This window comes from Eublepharis macularius, chromosome 2 (genome assembly GCF_028583425.1).
Source record: "Eublepharis macularius isolate TG4126 chromosome 2, MPM_Emac_v1.0, whole genome shotgun sequence".
NCBI classification, from domain to species: Eukaryota; Metazoa; Chordata; class Lepidosauria; order Squamata; family Eublepharidae; genus Eublepharis; species Eublepharis macularius.
The window spans coordinates 209,693,563-209,716,653 of NC_072791.1; the positions used below are offsets into that span (position 1 = coordinate 209,693,563).

The following is a 23,091-nucleotide window of genomic DNA, read 5'->3' on the forward strand; positions in this document are numbered from 1 at the left end:
AATTTTAGACTGGAGAGCTGAAATTGACAGAGCCCTCGGGAAGCAAAAATGAAATTAATAAACCCTCTGAGATGCGACCTCTTCTGGCTCTGTTTTTTTAAACTATGCTTCCTGGTTAACATTGTGTCTCCCTACACATGTCGAACATGCACCAAGACATCTCATGTAGAGAGACTCTAAGTTAATTTGCACAAAGTCCAAAACATCTCCGGTTGCACTGACATATATCAGGGCAAATATGCAATGAAAATATCCTCCTTTGAAAATATCAAAGCCATGCCTGATTTGGCTTTGTTGGAAATTGTACACCACTTGTCAGGCAGAGAACAGAAATAAAGAGAACTGCAGTAGAGAACTGCAGTAAATCTGGGCTCATTTTTGGCATAAAATCAAAGTTTGTCGATATCCCTGAGTGGATGGAGGTGGCAAGATTTTGCCTTCTTGACAAAACCCCATCATTTCTCTGCCATTGATGCTTGGAATAGTTCCTGAAGTTAAGAGGGGAAACAATCTGATAAAATTAAGCAAGAAGAAATTAAGATGTCTTTCGAATGGGCAAAAAGGTGTCAAATTTGATGAAATTGCCAGCACTGTGATAGAACTTCTGATCCAAAATGGGATCATTTTTGGGTTAAGAAGATCAACCAGCCTATTCTTTCATTAAAAAAAAGAAATTGTAATCATGCAGACATAACAAACTCAATTGCCAAATATATTTGTAGTGTCAGAAGATCTCTGAAAAACCTTCCTATCTCTCGTTCTTCTGACCATGACGGCTGAACCCAATTGCAAACTACAGTACTGTAGAAGAGCTTTCTTACTGTGGCTTTAGTGACAATTGGTCTTGCGCTATCCGGAAGGCTGCTTACTCAGCTGAGTCCTGGAACTGTCAATGGGCAGGGCTTGAAGAGACTTCATGAAGCCCTAGAGATCTAGGCCAGAATATTCCGTCTGCTTGGACTCACGGGGGCCAATCAGTGCAAACCTAAGAGAGGTTCTAAACCCATCAGGTTGGATCCAACCAGCTTCTCCACTGGTGAAAAAGGGAGAAAGAGTTTCTCTTTGATCACCAAAAAGGCTACGCATGGGATCACAGAACCTGCATGAACAAAAGTGAAAAACCTGGCTGGATCCAGCCCATTGACTTGTTATTCCTGTTAGAAATCGTTGGACTCCCAAGTGTCCTTCATCTTCAAATGGACACTTGCATTGCACTGCTGCTCATGTTGGTACTGCTGTATTTTGTCTGATATAAAAGGTACATTTTTTTACGTTGTTATCTCTAGACAATATCAGAAAAATGCACTGTGCAGGAATTGGTGCGAGTCATGATGCGTATGCGCATGACAGCGTATGTGCAGTATCAATGATATATGAGTAGTGAGTATGAGAACCAGTGTGGTGCAGTGGTTAAAGTGTCACACTAGGATCTGGGAGACCCAGGTTTGAATTTCCACTCCACCCTGGAAGCTCACTGGGTGACTCTGGACCAGTCACACCCCCTCCGCCTCACCTATCTCACAGGGATAAAATAGAGGAGAGGAGAATGATGTATTGCTTCATTTAGACTTTGATTCAGCTCCTTTGTCATCAGGTTGATGGGTGAGTTTTCAACCTCAGTAGCTCTAATCCAGTTTCCCCGAAGAAGGAATAAAATGGTTGCAGAATGGTTGTGATCAAGAGTAGACAGTAGGGGCTGAAGGCAGATGGAATGCAGCCCCTTTGTGGGTGACAAGCAGCCTGAGCCGCCTTGGAGTTCCATGAGGAAAGAAAGATGGAATATAACAACAAGTGCTCTTCTGGACAGATTAGTGACTCAATGGTGAACAAAGTCAGTGTTATTATTATCCCCATAATATAGCTGGGGAGCTGGGGCTGAGAGGAGTGGCTTGTCCAAGGCAACCTACTGGGCTCATGGCCATAGTGGGATTTGAACCAGCAGAGCGCTGATTCACAGCCCAACCACTACAGCAACTTTCATAAAGGCAATAATAAATGTAACAATAAATAAAAACAGCTATGTATATTATTGCGTTGGATCAGTGTATGTTAATCCAGGTGGCATAAAGGAGAGGGATTTGCCAAGAGCAAACACAGAGAAGCCAGAAATTTCGTCAAACGTGTGAATTGAGTTTGGGAATCGAATAATAGGATTTTGCAGCCCATCTCTAGCTTGATTGATAGGATGGGTGTCTGGCATGGTTTCCCTTGCTACACACCATGGAATGGATAAGCTAAGCTACTCCACTAGTCTGTTGGGGCTCTATTTCGGTTTCAAGAGCCTTGTGTGTAGGAAGCTGAGCGAAATGGCTTTATTCTCCCTTAGAAATTTCAGGTGGAAGCCTGGCAGAATCGAATACGTATCATATAGATTTCAGCACAACTAACAACCCTGGAGGAGAGAGGATTTCAAACATATGACTAGTTTGGTTATAGCTAAATTCTGTCACGTGCTGAGCTGTGCCCTCTTTTTGTTGATTATAGTCCATTCTTATAACACAAGAGCTGACTGGTGGAGATAACCACTCGTAGAGTATACTGCACCAAGATGCAAACTGCAGTTTTTCTTTGTGTGGAAGAAGAGCCACAGTTGTCAGTGAATTTGTGGCTCTAGGGATGCCCTTTTCTCAAGAGTGGGTCACTCAGCAGAGAGCTGTTTCTTTCTTTGTACAATACGGCATGTCACTGGAACTTCTCCTCAGAGAGCAGCACGCACTTTGTCACCTTCATTTCCCCATTAAATTGTTCACTGGTCCTCAGATCAAATGCTGGTTGTGTCAGCCTTTCTGTCCTCATAGACCTTTCCTTTCCTCTCTCACCTGTGCATGAATGCCTGCTATATAAAGAAATTCAGAACAGATGTAATCAAGCGAAACTTGGTCACAACCCGAATTGTGTTTCATGTTGTTTGAAATGTGACTGGACTAACCCCTAAGTGTGCCCCGCGATTAATTTTGAGCATGCGTGCAATCTTGCTCCCTTGACTCACCATCTGCTGTTGGCTCTTGATTTATAGAACACCCCTGATCGCTGCTGGAGTGATTGGTGGACTCTTCATCATCGTCATTTTAGGCTTGACGTTTGCGGTTTATGTGAGACGCAAGAGCATAAAAAAAAAGAGGGCCTTACGAAGGTTCCTGGAGACTGAGGTAAAAAGTTCCTCTCTTTCTGCAGAGAAATGCCAGACAATTGAAAAAGCTGTTCCCGTCTCGCATTGGTTAAATTATTTGCCTTTCCCCATGCACATAGTCAAGATGACAATAAAAATTCTCCTGATCTGAATTTCTCCACAGATAATGGGGTTCCAATTTGCCTGGTCTTATTTGCCAAGTAGCAATAATGCGTTAGGATCAGAAATCCCCGCTGTTCTTCCATTTTTGAATTCCAGGCTGCTGTACACAGTGTGGCACATGCACAGTTCGCCATGGGCTAACTGTAATTGCTTCAGTTAGTGATGCATTGGAAAACTTTCTGCCACATTGTGGCTCAAAAGTAACAAAAAAGGGAGTGTGCATAGTTCCTTAAGAGGAGGTGCCAGTGTCCTTGCATACTGACCAATGAGATACTGACCAACAAGATAGATCAAGATGGGTAGCCATATTAGTCTGTCTGCAGAAGTGGAAAAGAGCAAGAGTCCATTAGCACCTATAAGACTAACAAAAGTTGTGGTAGGGTATGAGTTTTCGTGAGTCACAATATCTGAAGAAGTGAGCTGTGACTCATGAAAGCTCATACCCTACCACAACTTTTGTTAGTCTTATAGGTGCAACCGCAAACCAAGTAACATGCCATGATAAACTTACTAAATCAGCAAAATGAACTATATTATAATAACAATAAAGAAACAATATAATCATTTCAGAAGTGTTGTTTGTTATTAATCACTTCCAAAGAACACACACAACCACTTATACTGAGAGCAAGTGAAACAAGACTGATTTTTGCTGGCTACCCTGTAGTAGCACACACATGGAGGAATCCAGAAGAGACATCCGTTCTGTATGTTGTACTGCACCTTTATCCTACTATATAAAAGGCTAAGCGTACTCAAGACAACTCACTTCCTACCCTGGTGAGTCACCAGAGGGCGCTGCTGTGGAGGGACGCCCAGATGAGGCAGCTAGACCTCCAGAGAGTGTGCCATGGCAGGAAGCCCAGGCCGGGATCAGGTGTGCAGCAGACGGCAATGCCCGCCCTCACCTTCACTTAACTGGGATAAGGAGCGGAGAAGGTGGCAATGCTCATTCCCACATTCACAGAGCTAGGATCAGGAGCATTGCAGGTGGCAATGCCTGCCTGCCCTTCACCCAGCTGGGATTAGGAAGGGTTTAACAACAAGAGGGGAAACCGTGGAGAACGCGGAAAGAATTAGAGATCAAAGGATCTCCCGCGGTAACAATTTACAAATCCCATAGGTCTTAAAGTGCACCATGCAAAAAACAATTAATAGTCAATAATATATATTTTTAAATAACGTGCAAGGTGCACAGTATGCAATAAATAACAATGAATAAATATCCAGTTCACATCCAACAATAAATAACATTAAATACATCCAGTAGAAGAGTACTCCTCGGCTGCATGATCTGTTATTGTAACTTTGGAATTTTACAGTGTATTTATTGTTGGATGTGAACTGCATATTTATTCATTGTTATTTATTGCACACTGCGCACCTTGCACTTTATTCAAAAATATATATTATTGTATATTAATTGGTTTTTTGCACAGTGCACTTTAAGACCTATAGGAATTTTAAGCTGTTACCGCGGGAGAACCTTTGATCTCTAATTCTTTTCAGGATTAAGAGGGGAGCAGGTGGCAATGCCTACTCCTCATCTTCACCCAGCTGGGATCAGGAGCATAGCAAGTGGCAAGGTCCATCCCCTGCCTTTACCCAGCTGGGATCAGGAATGGACTAGGTGGCAATGCCTATCCCCACCTTCACCCAGCTGGGATCAGGAGTGGAGCAGGTGGCAATGCCTGCCTGCTGCCTTCACCCAGCTTGGATCAGGCACGGAGCAGAGGGCAATACCTGCCCTCTGCCTTCACCCAGGTGGGATCAGGAGTGGAGTAGGTGGCAATGCCTACCCCCCACCATCACCCAGCTGGAATCAGGAACGAAGCAGGTGGAATGCCCCTCCACCTTCACCCAGCGTGAATCAGGCACAGAGCAGGAGGCAATGCCTTTCCCCAACTTCATATGGCAGGGATCATGCAAGGAGAAGATGACAATGCCTGCCTCCATGGATCAGGCATGGAGCAGGAGGCAATGCCCACCCCCTGGTCAACCTGCTGGAATCAAGTGTGGTGCACACAGCAATGCCCCCCTAACGTCACCAAGCTGGAATCAGGTGCAGAGTAGGAGACAATGTCCATCCATTCTTCATCCAACTGGGATCAGGAGTGGAGCAGGTGGCAATGCCCGCCCCCCTTCACCCAGCCAGGATCAGATTCAGAGCAGGAGGCAATGCCTGCCCCTCATTCACTTGGCCAGGATCTGGTACAGAGGAGGTGGCCATGCCCCCCCCCCCTGCACCTTCATCTGGCTGGGATCAGTGATGGAGGAGGAGGGAATGCCCTCCTGTCCGCCCTCCCCTTTCTAGATCCCATTGCATTTTTCCCCACAACGGGCTTTGTTGCTAGTTTGTATATAAAACACATTGTTGTATTTGTATACTATTTATAACATCAACTCTGAGAAGCGTGGCCACTTTGTACAGGCACTGTTATAGCTGAATACAATTTTGCGATTGAGGAAATCAAGTACTAGCACTTTGCTCTTTAGAAATTCGTGTTTGTGCCCATATTGCATTGCTGGTTTGGTTGTCTTGCAAGATTTCAAAATGTTTTTGAGTATTCATTGATGCCTGAATGACCGTGTGCTGTCAGTATAAATGGTTGTGTGCATTCTTTGGAAATGATTAATTACAAACAACACTTCTGAATTGATTATATTCTTCTTTTATTGTTATTATAATATAGTTCATTTTGCTGATTTAGTAAGTTTATGATGGCAAGTTACTTGGTTTGCTGTTGCTTTCCGTGATTCTCTCTTTTTTGCCTGAGTCTTATAGGTGCTACTAGACTCTTGCTCTTTTCTACTGACCAATGAGAGGTGGCACTGAAGTCCGTGCCAGTGTTCAGATGCAGTGTGTGGCAATGAGCATAACGACAGTAATAATCTAGTAGCACTTCCCCCTGAGTTCCATCAATCATGCTCTCATTCCGCACACGTTGGATAATGCACTTTCAATGCACTTTATCAATTATTTGAGGTGGATTTTTTGTTCCGCACACAAAAATATCTGTTCCAAATGATCTATAAAGAGGATTGGAAGTGCATTATCCAACGTGTGCAGAATCATTGCTTGATCTCCTTCCAGGGCAGGATCAGTCCTGCCCTGTGCCTGGAACCTCCTCCCCCCAAAAGGCATATAATCAGTGGTGCATGCCATAAATGTGGCAGTTCCAGTGTCCTGCCATGTACTATGGATGCTGTTTGAACACACATGAACACATGATGCTTCCTTATACTGAATCAGATCATTGTTCCATCAAGGCCAGTATTGTCTACTTGGACTGGCGGCTGCTGTCCAGAGTCTCAGGTGGAGGTCTTTCACATCACTTGCCTCTAGACTCTTTAACTGGAGATGCCAAGGACTTCTGCATGCAAAGCAGATGTGCTATCACTGAGCCATGGTCCCTTCTTCCTTCTATGCAGTAGTATCAGGTGGGTAGCTGCATTAGTCTGTAGTAGCAGAACAAAATTCAAGTCCAGTAGCACCTTAAAGAACAACAAAAGTTTCCAGCATATGAGCTTTTGTGAGTTAAAGCTCACTTCAGAAGGTGGAGTCAATCAGAAGGTTATATGACAAAGTGAGGTTTGGCTCACCAAAGATCGTATGCTAGAAAATTTTGTTAGTTTTTTTACAGTGCTACTGGACTTGGATTTCGTTGTACTCTTTTGCTACTGGTTTGATTCCCTTGGATAAATGTGTGTCTTTTTCTGATAGAAGGAAGGCTAAGTGGAACTCAGAGTAAAATGCACCCTAGGAAGAGAAGCAGAAGGGGAAAAGGCACTCATCACCGTATGTTAAATCTTGGCTGAATCCACACACCCGCGGAGCGTCCCAGCATTGCACTAAATGTTCGCTAAACACCCAGAAGTGTAGCGTCTTTCTAGTGTGATTCAGAAATCGCGCTAGAAAGACACTACACTTCTGGGTGTTTAGCGAACATTTAACGCAACGCTGGGACGCTCCACGGGTGTGTGGATTCAGCCCTTGTGTTTTTCTGTTGAGGTTTAGCTGGACTCTACTTCGCAACGCTCTGTCCATACCAAAGATTCAGAGACAATCCAGCAGCCTGTTACTACAGGCAACCCCAAATGAAAATCACAAAGAACACAAAGCCCTTAGAGGAAAGAGTTTCCAAATAGCTTAATCTTATTTTTGCTTAAGGCCAGGGAGGGGGGCAGCATGTTGAAAAAGACCCTCACAAATTCTGCTTTCCTTGGATAAAACATCCAGAGAAACTCAGCACTAATTGGGGGCAAAATTTCAAGAGAGTTCAAGGCCTCTTAAGGCACATCAATTAGAAGCAGGTTTTCAAAGAAGGTTCAGCAACCTGCAGCTCCAACACTGACAGCAACATAATAATTTGTGGAAAGGAATAGCTCTTAACAGAAGTGAGATCTACTTGCCCACTACCACGATCCTCTTCCCAAGAAGACAAATAACTTGAATATTCATTCAGTGGAGGAGGCACGTGCTCCTCCAGGTGGAAAATTCATGCTTGGACATAATTAAAGCTCAGGTCTCTGTTGTCAATGTACGAAAAGAAACCTTTCTGCCTGACTGACCATGTGATTGGGCTTAGACGGGTCATTTCATAGAAAAAGAGCTGGAGGAACTCATTAGCATAACTCATTAGCATATGCCATGCCCCTTGATATCACCAGAAGTGTGTCATTAGCATGACTGATTTGCATATGCCACACCCCCGATATCATCTATCCTGGCTGTTTTGGACCCAATCCTGGCCATTCAGGGCTGAAATTGGGCCCCAAATGGCAGAAGGGGGCTGAAAAGGGGCCCAAAATGGTCAGGATCGGGCCGTTCCTGAATGGGAGAGTGATTCACCACCCATCAGAGGCCCAATCTGGGCCGTTTTGACCCCAATCCAGGCTGAAACAAGCCCAAAATGGCCATCAGGTGGGTGGGGCCACCTGACATAACCTCTTTGGGGAACTGCCAGAACTGCGTTCCTGTGCATTCCCCCTCAAAATGAGCCCTGGGCTTAGAGTTGGGATTAAACAGTGAAGTGGCTAAATTTGCAGATGACACGAAATTGTTCAGGGTGGTGAAAGCCAGAGAGGATTGTGAGGCACTCCAAAGGGATCTGTCGAGGCTAGAAGAGTGGGCATCCATGTGGCAAATGAGGTTCAATGTAGCCAAGTGCAAAGTAATGCACATTGGAACCAAAAATCCAAAATATAAATACAAGTTGATGGGGTCTGAACTGGCGGAGACTGACCAAGAGAGAGATCTTGGAGTCATGATAGATAACTCACTAAAAACGTCAGCACAGTGTGCGACTGCCATAAAAAAAGCTAATGCTATGCTAGGGGTTATTAGGAAAGGGATTGAAAACAAATCAGCCGGTATCATAATGCCTCTGTATAAATCGATGGTGAGGCCTCATTTGGAGTACTGTGTACAGTTCTGGTCGCCACACCTTAAAAAAGATATCATAGCACTGGAAAAAGTACAGAGAAGGGCAACTAAAATGATTAAAGGGTTGGAACACTTTCCCTATGAGGAAAGATTGAGGCGCTTGGGGCTCTTTAGCCTGGAGAAAAGACGACTGAGGGGAGACATGTTAGAGGTTTACAAGATAATGCACGGGTTAGAGAAGGTAGAGAAAGATGTGTTTTTCTCCCTTTCTCACAATACAAGAACTCGTGGGCACTCTATGAAATTATTGAGCAGTCGGGTTAGAACAGATAGAAGAAAATACTACTTTACACAAAGGGTGATAAACACATGGAATTCGTTGCCACAGGAGGTGGCGGCAGCTACAAGCATTGCCAGCTTCAAGAGGGGACTGGACAAATATATGGAGCAGAGGTCCATCAGTGGCTATTAGCCACAGGAGATAGATGGTATTCTCTTTGTGGGGAGGTGGTGCTCTGTTGTCTTGGTGCTGGAAGGAAGGCAGTGGGAGGGCTTCTGGTGTCCTGGCCTCACTGACAGTCCTTTAGATGGCACTGGATTTCTAGCCACTGTGTGTGACAGAATGTTGGACTGGATGGGCCACTGGCCTGATCCAACATGGCTTTGCTTATGTTCTTATGTTCTTAGAGTTGGGCTACTAGGCTCAGACCCTGAAAGGCTTCCTGTCTCATTAAGATGGCATGATTTCTCTTCTCATTGCTTTAAATGAATTGGATTGAGCTTCAAAATGAGTGCTGTGAACCTGAGGCTGTGACGATACATGCTGGTTATTTTTTTTAAAAAAATGTCTTTCTATAAGCCCTCTTGAGAAGAATCTAAGAAAATATTTCCTTGTGTTGCTTCCTTGTTCATAGAGTTCTTTCTGTGGGAAAAGGTTGCTTGTGGTGAAAAGGTCTATTTGGGGCAAGCCATAAAGGGCCAGATTGGCAACTCTCTTTTATTGCTACAGTTACCTCAGTGCCTTGCTTAAAAGCCAGACTGTGAATAGCCCTTCCTTCCTCTCAGATTTGTTCTTCAAAACCCTGTAATGGTAGTCCTACTTACATCCTACAGCACATAACATTTGTGCTCAGAGTGGGCTTGCTTCAAGAGTGCTTGTCCAGACTCAAACTAACAAATTCTTGTTTGTCCCAAGCACAAACAAAACAAACAAGCAGAAGTTGGCCAATTGTCTGCTGTACTTAGAGCAATCAGGCTAAAGCCTTTTGATGAAGAAGAGAAGCAGAGGATAATAGAACTGACAGCCAGAAGCATGGGAAAGGGACTGTTGGTTGGGGGAACTGCTTTTAAACACCCACAGAAGCTTTTAGAGGTTCACTGGGCCGGTTTGTCTCTCAGCCTGACCTACATCACAAAGAACAAGATCTGAGTCCAGTAGCACCTTCGAAACCAACAAGATTTCCAGGGCACAAGCTTTCAAGAGCCAAGCTCCCTTCGTCAGATAGGGAGCCTTCATCAGACAGAAAACTTGACTCTCAAAAGCTTAAATCTTGAAGGTGCTATTGGACTCAAATTTTGCTATTCCACTGCAGAACAACATGGCTACCCCCCTGAAAGCATCTCAGAAAGTTGGTGTTGTGGAAATAGAATGGAGGAGAGGAGGAAGATGCGATAAGCTATTCTGGGTCCTGATTAGGGAAAAGAGTGGAGAGATGATGATGATGATGAATACTACAGTTTTGTTAACCAACCAAACAAGTCCATACCAATTTCCACAAGCTAAGAGCCAAGCTACAAGAGACAAATTACACAAGGAGGAGCACGTGAAGGGAGTTGCATTGTTAGCCAAGAAGCTGAGTTTTAAAAGAGATTGCAAGGCTTTGTCAATGTCCCCTCTCAGACCCAGGAAGACCACTGTTCAGAGGGTTTGTTTATTTCTCCTTCACCTCCTAGAAGGAGGGGGGGGGTGAAACTGACAAAGTCTTCTGGAGGCAAAGAGGAAATTAACAGGCAGCCTCTGAGCAGCATCTCCCTGGCTCTGTAGAGAGGGGAAATGGACAAAGCCTTCCAATCTCTTTTAAAATTCACCTTCCCAGCTAACATTGCGACTCCCTTCATGTGCTTCTCCTCATGTAATTCGTCTCTTGTAGCTTGGCTCTAAGAAATAGGTTTGTCAGGTCAGGAAAGGTGCTACAAAGAAGGAAATAACCAATTGCTTCCATAGGCACATATGGGCTCAACACTTGTGTATAAGAGCCAAACAACAAGTGATGCCTGACACAGGTTGGACACTTATCAGCTTCCCTCAAGTTTTGATGGGAAATGTAGGCATCCTGGTCTTGCAGCTGTAATGGAGAGTTAAGCTGAAAAACCAGGACGCCTACATTTCCCATCAAAACTTGAGGGAAGCTGACAAGTGTCCAACCTGTGTAAGGCGTCACTTGTAGCTTTGCTCTAAGTTATCACAGGTAGGGAATCTTGTAGAAGGTAACAGCAGTGGGCTGAGCAGAATTTAGGCACAAAAACAAACAAACAATGGCATCAGCACTGTTCTGCAAACAAGACTAGGTCATTCAAAACCTCAACATCTGGGGAGAAATGTGGTTGGGAAGAATTCAGGTAAGAATCCCTATTCAAGAGCTCTTTTGGGTAAATTTCAGCCATCTTTTGGAACCTGGGACAGGGAGGACCTGGTAGAGATGTGAGTTATCTTTGATTTATTTATTTAACTTGCTGTTTTAAATATATATATAGTTAACCTGTTTTTAATCTGCCTTTGGGATGGAGTGAACTGCAAATTTAATAATGATATTTTGTTAATAATGCGGATTGGTTTAAAGTCATAAATACGATCTGCATCGTAGATCCTTTCTTTATGCTTGCCCATATACTGAATGGGGAGCATCCATCTGGGCACTGGAAAGTTAATTAAGGGAAGCAGAGTGTAGAAATTATTGTGTCAGGCTTATGTCTGTGGCTTTGCTCTTTGCTATTTGTTTTTGTTCTAGATTAATAAAGTAATTCCCAGTTCCCAATAATTTTTGCCTGCACAGCGTAGTCTATTCAACTAATTAAGTAGTCCGCAATGTTCACAGAGGCATGATAATGGCGCTCAAATGGCAACGTGCAGTGCACTTAGCCCTGAAAACAGACGCTTGGAAACACCACAGCAGTTTCAACCCAATTTGAGCCTTTAATTATTTTTTCTTATCCTGAGAGAGGACAAGCTATTTGTCAGCGTTTAGACTCCTTTTCTCATTTATGTTACGTGTAAAATCTTCAGCCTGGAATTGTGCATATTTCTAATCAGAACATGAATATTTCAAATAAATACACGGCCAAGCGATGCTCTACCTAAGAACTCTCTTCTTACGGTTTGTTGAGTTGCAGTTCACAACACAGGACACAAAACTTTAATGTCATTTTTATTTTTCACACTAAATTACAAGATGCTGGATATCCTTTATTGGATGTACAACTTCTCTCCCCCACTCCTGGCCCCGGTCATTTACCTTTTGAGACAAACAGTAAAATCCTAAGCAGAGTTACTCCAGTAAATGGGCTTAGGCTGGAGTAACACTACTTAGGTTTTCACTGTAAGTTTGAAAGAGTGTATCGTATTCAAAAGAAAAAAAAACATCTCAACTATTTAAACAAATTCCTGTTAAAACAGAAGGAAACATTTGAAAGAATAGGAAATGGCATGTTGGCATTGGCAACCATCGTGCCCCCACTCTAAATGTTGAGATATGTACTTCAGGTTGTGATGTTCTGGTCTTCTGGAGACATTCACAACAAGATAGAAAAGCTGCCGTATAATAATTTTTTTTCTGATCTTTGTGTGGCAGAATTATCTTCATCTGATACCTGGAGAGAACATGTTACAGAATACCTTCCTACAGCACATGAGAAGAGAAAGCCAGTTGATGCTGAACTTCCTCTGTCCTCAGGAAGTTAATTGGAAGGCTCAGTCGTGAGAGGGCCTAGAAAACACAGCAGTTCAAGTTCTGACTCAAACTTCATGAGTGGAAAGTCATAGCTGCTTTGGAGGGTAGCATTATACACTGCTAAGGTCCCTCCCTTCCCAAATTATACCTTCCCCAGGCTCCACAACCCAAATCTCTAGGAATTTCCCAACCTGGAGCAGACAATGGCAACTAGAAATGGGCACGAACCGAAATGCGAACCAAAGTTCATGATGAACCGAGCTGGTTCGTGGTTCATGAACCAACGATTCATCAGAGCCTATTTCTGACAAACTGCCACGAACTTTAGGCTGGTTCATTTGGTTCGTTTTTCAGTTCATCACTGCAGACAGCCTGGCGCCAGTCAATCAGTTTCCTAGGCAACAGGGGTATGGACTTCCTACAGATCTTCTGCTGACCCAGAAATGGCCTTCTGCTGCCCAGAAGTGACCTTCTGCTGACCTGGAAGTGATGATTTGCTGACCTGGATGTGACATTTTCCTGAACCAAATGAACCGGTTCACGAACTGGAGCAGGTTCGTGAAAGTTTGTGGTTTGTGGTTCGTGGTTCATGAAATGTGATGAACCACGAACCACACCACATCATTTTTCCCCCTGGTTTGTGCCCATCCCTAGTGACATCCCTACAACTAGGGTGCTTGTGGTTGTATGGATTGGGGCATAACTACTTATTGGATTAGTTAATAAAATCCCAATGACACCAGCAAAATTTGTTACAGCATTCTCAGCAAAGCATCTCCATATTTTCAAGGCCTTCCTCTTACATGCATTAATTTGGATGAGTGGTCTTAATAAACACAGCTTGTCATTGGTGCATACCTAAGATTTTCAGGAGTTCTTGGATGGAAATAGAGTTCAGAGTTATATCACCATAAACTGCAAGATTCAAATCCACTAGCACATTAAAGAGCAACAAGATTTCAAGGTATAAACTTTTGAGGGTCAAAACTCCTTCCATCAGGTACAAGTGAAAGGAAAATGTTTAGATAATTGAGACATTTCCCCTTTGAATATGATACACTTGTATCTGATGAAGAAAGCTTTGACTCTCAAAAGCTTACACCTTGGAAATCTTGTTGGTCTTTAAGGTGCTACTGGACTCAAATCTTGTTTTTCTCCTGTAGACCAACACAACTACCCACTGAAAATATCATTAAACTGACATAGTTTAAAATGCTGTTGGGCATACTTTGTATATTAGGAGGAGAAGAAGGCAACACATTAGAAAAGTTATCTGCAATTGTTAATCCAGTATTGTTCTGAACAAAGAATCCTGGTATCCTTGCCCTTGAGTCTCTACATATTGAAATTAATCCTGAATTATGTGTATCCAAGAAAGTGATAAAATTGTACCAGGTGCCTCATATACGGAGATGCAAATTGTGACTGAAGAGCCTTAATTTCTCCAGGCTTTCTCTTTCTCTTATTGTTCTGTTTCAGAGTAATCTAGGCTGTGACTCACCTGAATCTCAATTAATGGCCTGTTTGGCAAAAAAACTGAGTGGATGTAGACTGTTTCTCAATTGATTGTGCTGCTTTGAATAAAAAGAAGCACCAACAAATAAAACCATTAAATACTAGATTTCAGAAGAACATAGTAAAAATTTTCTCTTTTTTTTGTTCTTAAAATTGCTATTCTGTAGAGAGGTTTCCAGAAGAGCACAGCCTGAGGGGTTAAAGTGTATCACTGTGGAAGTTTTTGAAGTCGCACACCGAAGTTCTATCTCATGCCAGTAAATGAATTGTAAACTTGTAATTTTAGCAGCCTAAATAGCCAGCCTGCTTAAATGGGAGGCCAACACAGAAGGCAAGGGCTGGAGTGCAGAGGAAGGCAATGGCAAACCACCTCTGTTAGAGCCAAGCTACAAGTGACGCCTGACACAGGTTGGACACTTGTCAGCTTCCCTCAAGTTTTGATGGGAAATGTAGGCATCCTGGTCTTGCAGCTGTAACGGAGAGCCAAGCTGTAAAACCAGGATGCCTACATTTCCCATCAAAACTTGAGGGAAGCTGACAAGTGTCCAACCTGTGTAAGGTATCACTTGTAGCTTGGCTCTTAGTCTCTTGCCTTGAAAACCCCAGCAGGGATTGCCGTAAGTTGCCTGTGGCTTAATGGCACTTCATTAAAATGTTAATTAATCTTATTTCAGATCACTATCATCCAGCCATAGTCAAACATATATTAGTCCCATCAGCTTCAGTGGGAAACTTACGCACATGCTTCAGTTTCATTCACTGAAATTAATGAGAAAGAATTTGTTTAATTGGGTCTAGATCATATTTATAATAGATGAAATACAGAGCAGTTAAGATCTGGAGGACGACATGAGAGAAACAGACTGCAAGCAGTAGTCTTGTGGTTTCAAAAAGTATTCGTGTTACATTGGAATTTTGATTTTCGCTAACCAACAGATCTTCGAAACTTTGCCAGCACTGCCATTTTTTTGCTGCTGCTCCTTCCCCCACTATGCAGTAAACACCGATATTATTTTGCAGCTCGTAGAACCCTTGACCCCAAGTGGGACGGCACCCAACCAGGCACAGCTCCGTATACTGAAGGAAACTGAGCTCAAGCGTGTGAAGGTCCTTGGATCTGGGGCCTTTGGAACAGTGTATAAGGTACATCTTTTCCCTCTCCCGTAATACTAGAACTGAGGCCCACTCAATAAAGTTTATAGGCAAAAGATTCAAGATGGGCCAAAGGAAGTACTTCTTTACTCAACAAGCTACTAAATTGTGGAATTCACTGCCAGTGGTCGTGGTGATGGCCACGTGCATGGATAGCATTAAAAGGGGGGGGGGGGTTAACAGATTCATGGAGGTCCATCAATGGCTGCTAACCATGGTGACTAAAGGGAACCTTCCTATTCAGAGGCAATGAACCTCTGAACAGCAGTGCTAGGAGGATTTGGCCTCTATGCCTTGTTTATTGGCCCTCCAGAGAAACTTTTTGGCCACTGCCTTAAAATTTTTGGCCGGAATTCTACCTGCCACAAATGCATATTCTGAAATAGAGATGGTTGTGTTTTTGTTACCAGATATTTATAACCGTGTATCTTACAGTGTCTCTCAGTTCGCACTTGCAGCCAAGAAGATTAGATCTAAGGTGGTACTGAATGGGATGTCATGATTTCTAGGATAGCTTGGTTTATGGTACTCTTTTATTTAATTCATTTTAACAATGACACTAGATGTAACTGTTTTTAGCTGATGTGATGTAAGGTTTTGTAAACTTGTGATGGCCTATGGTTATAGACAATTCATTTATTTACTTACTCCCTACACTGTTCTAAAATGAATGCATGTTTGAGATTAAAGTGATATTATCTCACTCTTTGATACTGCTGAAAATATTATTGGGCTGTCATATTTTTGGTGCTCTCCAAGGATAAGATATTTTCACTTTTCTCTCAAATGTACATTCATTTTAGATGTCCATGCCCAGCTCAGTGTTTAATTCCAGCGTTCACAATTCTAGGAAGTACTTTATTAGAAAAACATATTTAACACCAACGTTCATTGATTTAAAATTAGCATGGCTAGCCTATGGGAATGGTGAATAAAAGAAAGGTACAGTCAATTACTTTTTAAGAAATTGTTTCATAGATGATAACTGCTTGATTTACCCCTTTTTTATGATTTTAGGGTGTTTGGGTTCCTGAGGGAGAGAGTGTGAAGATTCCTGTGGCAATTAAAATCTTGAATGAGACCACTGGTCCAAAAGCCAATGTAGAGTTCATGGACGTAAGTAGCAAATACATAATCACAGTCGTGTCTTAAAAGTGGTTAAAATTTCATTTTTATAATGACAACTTTGACTCTACATTTATAAACTGGGTGAAAAAATTCTCATTATAAAGTTAATTTTGTAACATTTCTTGTCATTACCAGAGTGTGTGTGTGTGGGGGGATTCGATAAGTCAAAATCAAATGGATTGGAGGTCCCAGGCCTTATCCAGCTGGTGTTCATGGGCAATGCTCAGAATTTTCTCTAAAAATTTCTGTTTCACCTGAATTTATGCAGAGTTGTCAGACATAAGGCCTGCAGATTCTATCAGGTCCATCCAACAAGCCAGCGTTTCTCAGAGTTTTTGAATTACCTCTTTGTGAACACATTTTTTGCTCCCCCAATTCACCATGAATAATCTGTTTCACAAATGAGCAGGCGGAGATCCTTATATGCAATCATGTCCACAGAACCAGCCCCTGAGTCCAAGAACTGGAGTACGACTACAAACATTGAATTAGAGGAAGTGCAGAGCAGGCTATTCTATCCACTTCCAATACCCATGCACAGAGGAACATCTTAAGAAAAGGCAGCCGTTCTTTCTAATTGGAATGCTGGGCTGTGCGGTAGGGCACTCATATTTTCAGAGTCGACAAGAGATAGCAGGTTCCTCTGCCAAAAGTCTTTCAATACACATAGGTCCAGGTGGCTTGTGGTGGAGAGTGCAACCACCTGCTTCCACATCCGTTACCTCTCCGAAACTTGGTATCCCCATTCCATGTATCCTATGCTTTCTGAGGAAGCCTGGCCCATGATTTTCGCACCACTGTACCAAATCATCAGCTCCATCTCAGTTGGACATGGTTAGTGCAGTTCTGGCAAGACATCGGTACTTAAAAATGTGTGGGATGTATGACAAAAGTCAAGTATATAGACATAGTGTCCAGATCACGTGAACTGGTGGTATCAGTCTACTCTGCTCTGATTAGACCTCACCTAGAGTACTGTGTTCAGTTTTGGACACCACAACTGAAGACGGATATAGACAAGCTGGAGCGAGTCTAGAGGAGGGCAACGAAGATAGTGAGAGGTCTGGAGACCAAGTCCTATGAGGGAAGGAGCTCGGTATGTTTAGTCTGGAGAGGAGACGACTGAGAATTGATATGATAACCATCTTCAAGTACATGAAGGGCTATCATGTAGAGGATGGCATGGAGTTGTTTTCTGTTGCCCCAGAAGGTTGGACCATAACCAATGAGTTGAAATTAAATCAAAAGAGCATTCAGCTAAACATTAGAAAGAACTTCCTGAAGCGGTCCCTCAGTGGAACAGGCTTCCTTGGGAGCTGGTGGGCTCTCCTTCTTTGGAGATTTTTAAGCAGAGGCTAGATGGCCATCTGAAAGCAATGATGATTCTGTGAACTTGGGCAGATCATGAGAGGGAGGGCAGGAAGGGTTATATCAATGCTTAGTTCTTATGGCCCCTTCTTACATGTTCAGGGTAATTCCAATTGCTACCTTGGGGTCAGGAAGCCCAGTTTGGCTAGGGATCCTGACAGTGTTTTGCCATCTTCTGGGCATGGAGCAAGGGTCACTGGGTGTGTGTGGGGGGAGGGGAGTTAGTTGTGAATTTCCTGCATTTTGAAGGAGGTTGGACTAGATGACCCTGGAGATCCCGTCCAACCTTATGATTCTATGATTCTATATATTTTTCTTCCCCTCCCCCAAGCAAGCTCATGAAAGCCACTTATCAAAACAGGTACAGGGACATCCACAAAGATATCTCTGAAAAGGGTGAAATAATTGGTTTGGAGTATAAATTGGCTGCAAGATGCCCCAGGTGACTCTAAGCCTACTGGGCTTATGTTTGACAGTTCTGCAGAGCAGAAAACAAATATTCCATTCTTTGTTATGCTCTTTCATTAAGATGGGAGTCGAAGTCTTCCATGATGGACTGATACTTTTTATCCCTCATTGTCCCATGCACATTTGCATGGAATTCAATTACAACTAAATAGAGCAGAACGAGTTCATCACTATGGTCTGTGTGTCACATAATCATTATTCAGAGGAAGCAATTTGAAAACCTGGCCATGTTCTTCTCTGATAGAAAGACACGGGTGTGGGTGTTAGCATAAAGTGTCGATGAATACTATCAACATTTATTAGCCATCCCAATAAAAAACGTATGTTCAGAAGGGACATGGAAATCACAAAATGTTGACCGCTTGATATCCACCCCCTGAATACTGTAAGACATTTCTGGACATGGTTGTGCCTTAGTTGTCGCAGTTATTGACTCACATGACAAGGATCATATTTTCCTGGGCACCTGGAAGGATACTTGTATAACAGCAGGCCCGAAAACTGAGACAGAGTCTCTAAGGTGCTATGGGACTCCTGCTTCATTTTGCTACACACACACACACACACACACACACACACACACACACAGAGAGAGAGAGAGAGAGAGAGAGAGAGAGAGAGAGAGAGAGAGAGAGAGAGAGAGAATTACTGTAGGCTGGAGCTGAGTTCTTAACAAGATGCAGAAAGTTGGGAGAATTTGCCTCTTCCTCCAAGCCTTCAAGCCAAGGGACATGACAGCATTTTGGATCAGATCTTGACTGACTAGATTCTTCTGTTCCATCTCAGCAGATTGCCCATCAATCATACATACTGTTGTTTCTTATTATTGGGCTGGGAAAGACTCCTCTCTAGCTTTGTTATCATCAGCTGGTTTAAAGCTGATTTCCTAGAATGGGATTTTCCTAAATGCCTGTTCTTTGCAAAATCTGAGGAAAAGCCATGGATTTCTATAGTTGAAGTTGCTTTCTATTTTTTTAAAAACCCAAAGCCTGGTTTTTGTACAAATCTCGCAGCCTTGTTATACCCCTTCCCTTACAGAAATTTCCCTATAAGCAATAAGGAAAGGGACGGTTTTGAGTTTCATTATGAATGACAAAAGTTACAAAGACTTCCACTTACGGTTGTTGTGGGGAGTGAGATTTCTTTTCCCAAAATTTTCTTTTTTAGATATAGCAACTGGTTCCTCTTATTCTTGTTTCCTCTTTCAAAAGAGGAATTCTCTTTGGTTTCTCGTTAATTTACCTTTGAGTTTTTTTAACCATATGATTTCCTCACCTGTGGACTTCTGCCTTTTGTTGTGCCTCTGCCACTGTAATATGATACAAAGGCTAAAAAGAGTTTGATGCAGCAAAGATATATTCAGACAAGTCTTCCTGACTTGTGTTTAATGTTGTGTTTAATGGATCATCTTGCTTTTAATTTTTCAACTATGCTCATAGTATATAAATAAACAAATACATTACTTCTTAGAGATTTAAATTGAATCTTCCTCTTCATGAAAAGGAATTGATTTGAAACTGATTCAGATTCCAAAAAAGAGGAATAAAAACGGACTGCTGGATTTCAGGGAGAGGAATTGGCAAAGAGAAATTAAGAGAATTCCACTTAACAACCCTAGTTCTAGGCACAATGGGGACTTCAGCAGGGTCTCTGGGACTAATCTTGGAAGAGGGAAAGGACTTATCTGGAGAAAGGCTCCTAAAATATGCTGTTTTAGAAAGCCCATTCATAGTGCTTCTTGTATATTTCCTCCTCTGGTAAGAATCTTGGGTCAGCTTTCTGAAACAATATCAGTAATGTCTTTTTATAAATTACATGCTTGATGTTTTGATGGATTGTTGTTGTTGTTGTTGTTGCTGTCGTCGTCATCTTCATCCATCAGAACCAGTGAGAGAACAGTGGAAATGCTTTATAATGTCGCCTGCTCTAAGGATTACACTCAAAAGAGAATAGTTCTCATAACCAACTGAGAACCTGCTGGAAGCAAATCTGGCTCTAGCAGACACCCACTGAGATTTGTACCACTAACTGGCAAAATGTATGGACAAGAATGTCATCTCTACCCAAACATAGTGTAGGAATTCTCTTGGGCACCAAGATTCCTCCTAAACTTTGGGATTAAGTTTTTTTAGATGCTAGTGAAAATTCTACACTCAGACTTCAGTGGGAGTTAGGGAGTAGAGATGGGCATGAAACGGAAAAAAAACAAACCATGCGGTTCATGGTTCATTGTATTTCACGAACCATGAACTTTCATGAACCTGCCCTGGTTCGCGAAAGCTGCATATCCAGGTCAGCAAATCATCACTTCCGGGCCAGCAGAAGGCCACTTCCGGGTCAGCAGAAGGTCTGCAGGAAGTCTATCACCTGTTGCCTAGGAAACTTATTGATTGGCGCCAGGCTGTCTGCAGTGACGAACCAAAAAACGAACCAAACAAACTAACCTAAAGTTCATGATGATTCATCAGAAATGGGCTCAGATGAACCGCTGGTTCATGAACCACGAACCAGCCTGGTTCATCACAAACTTTGGTTTGTATTTCGGTTCGTGCCCATCTGTGTTAGGGAGCTACAGTTTCACTGTGTATCTTGTTACAAATTCCTCTTTCTCCATAATGATAGGTTATCTGGAATCTTGTTCTTCCAGCCGATAAGATGTCATTACTTTTCAATATCATGTGGAATGAGTAAAACAACCTGTGCTTAAATAGCGGTCTTGGTTCTGGTCTGATTCATAGTCACAAATGTCTATTTTCACTTAGCCCATTAGAGCAATGACACAAAAAGCCGGCATGAGTGAATGCTCAAAGACAAAGAGATTAGTGGCAGGAGCTGCTGCTTTTTGTTAAACCTTTTAATGGTTGCAGGAAAGCAAAAAACAAAAAACCAAAGTGAGTGCTTTATGACCAGTTGGGCCCCTTTTAAATACTGTACAGCTGAAGGAGAATAGGGCATGGTAATTTGGCAACAGGGCTGTCATTTCAGTACCCTTGAAAACTTTCTAATGTATCCATAATGGCTATAATGACATAATGCATCATACTCGCACATGGAGTGGGTAGCCCCTTCCTCGATTTCTCTCAACAGGGGACTTTGAATTGAATAGCAAAGAAAAATCCTTGGGCTTGAATGGCGTCATTTTTGTCCGCCAGCACTGCAAATGGTATTTCTCATTTGTCTTACTCAAAGTTCTTTTTTCCCCTTTCCCTTCACCTTTCTTTTGATTTCCTTCCCTTATTACAAGAACCTCTTGTAGCTGTGGCCTAAATGCATCCAAATGTCTATTATTTGATTTATGATTAAAGTATAGCTCGGGTAACTGTTTAAATATTTACGTTCTTTGTGTTTGCTATTAAATGAATGCCAAAATCAGAAATATTAAGATGTTTCCTTGTTTGATTGGTTATTTATTTAAACATTTTCATCTATTTTTGAGTAAAAATAAAATTTAAACAAACCAGCTTTATTATAAAATCATAAACTACAATTGGTTGGGTTGGGTCCCATGCATTCTTCATGCCTGCCCAAGAAATCTTTCATTCAAGAGTTTCCCCTTACACATGAGACAGGAAGTACAATTTTTTCTGCTTCCTCTTCACTGCCACTGCCTGCATGGCATGGATTTTTATCCACAGAGATTCCCCCAACCCATGCCCTTGCCTTTTCAGTTCTCAGAGGTGGCATCTGAGAGAGGGATAATGTGGGAAAGGAGCACTTCTGCTAGGACTTTCTGATGGCTTGGCATACAATCCAATCCAATATGCCTTGCATCCAAAATAATAATTTCCTTTTAAAATATTTCTCTCTCTCCCGTCAAAACCTAAAACATCATCCCTGGTTATTGTGGAATATAAAAAACCCTCTCCTAGCCATTTGTTTAGTGACTCTCATCCTCCCATACTGGGCTGAGAGCACAGGGCAGCTTTCAGAGGCTGGAGCAGCAAGGGGTCTTATCTCAGCAGGAATTGTGCTGATCTCCAGATTTATGTTTCAGCCCAGTAAAATGGAAGCAAAATCAACTGGAAATGTTACTAAGACTCTCATAAGCACCCTAAGATTTTAGAACCTGCTTGATTTTGAATGAGCACGGGTGTGTCATCATTTCACACCCGGCTTAACCTTACTGCATCAAGTTGTTATGTTTTTAACAATGAGTTAGCGGTAGAATGCCATTCTACTAAGTCTGTACATTCTGAGAGAGATCCGCTTGCTTTACCATATCTTAGATCTCAGCTAAGCAGTTTAGCAATTCTTATCTTAATTGTTTTTCAGGAACTGAGTGACTGCAAAAAATATTTATTGAAAATACTTGTCAGCCAGCCTTTCTCCCAATGTATTAGAGATCCCCAACAAGAACAACCCTTCTGTTGAGATTTAGCAGCTCAGCCAAGAATTGTAAGGAGAAGATGCCCACAAGATTTGCTTGCTAGATCAGAGCAGGCCATTTGTGACACAGCTCACTTCTTTACGAAAGAACTGAGCTCTTTTGCAGAGCATTGACTTCTATGATCCTGTGAAGATTGGTTTTAAAAGGCTTTACATTCTCTAACTGAGCTTACCTTAATTTGGACAGCATTATTTAATGAACTGAACAGACAAAGGCAGTGTCAGGGGATGACATTGTAAAGTTAGATGAGAAGAAATAGATCTAAAAATCAGGTCCATTATTGGAGAGCCACTCTGACCTGGATGGGCCAGGCTAGCCTGATCTCATCAGATCTCAGAAGCTAATCATGGTCAGCCCTGGTTAGTATTTGATGGAAGACCACCAAGGAAGTTCAAAGTGGCTACTCACAGGCAGGAAGAGTCAGACAATGCCAACCAACTCTGATCAT

General features: G+C 42.4%; 1 protein-coding gene across 1 annotated transcript in view; it reads left to right on the forward strand.

Moving 5' to 3' along the window:
- The window catches only part of ERBB4 (erb-b2 receptor tyrosine kinase 4), a gene marked incomplete at its 5' end in the record, with an annotated part of 660,937 nt that overhangs the window by 455,673 nt on the left and 182,173 nt on the right, over positions 1-23,091 (forward strand). Inside the window, 3 exons of the mRNA XM_054971602.1 lie at positions 3,017-3,149; positions 15,161-15,283; positions 16,310-16,408. Of these exons, the coding sequence (XP_054827577.1) occupies positions 3,017-3,149; positions 15,161-15,283; positions 16,310-16,408 (355 nt within the window). The remainder of the gene's footprint in view (positions 1-3,016; positions 3,150-15,160; positions 15,284-16,309; positions 16,409-23,091) is intronic.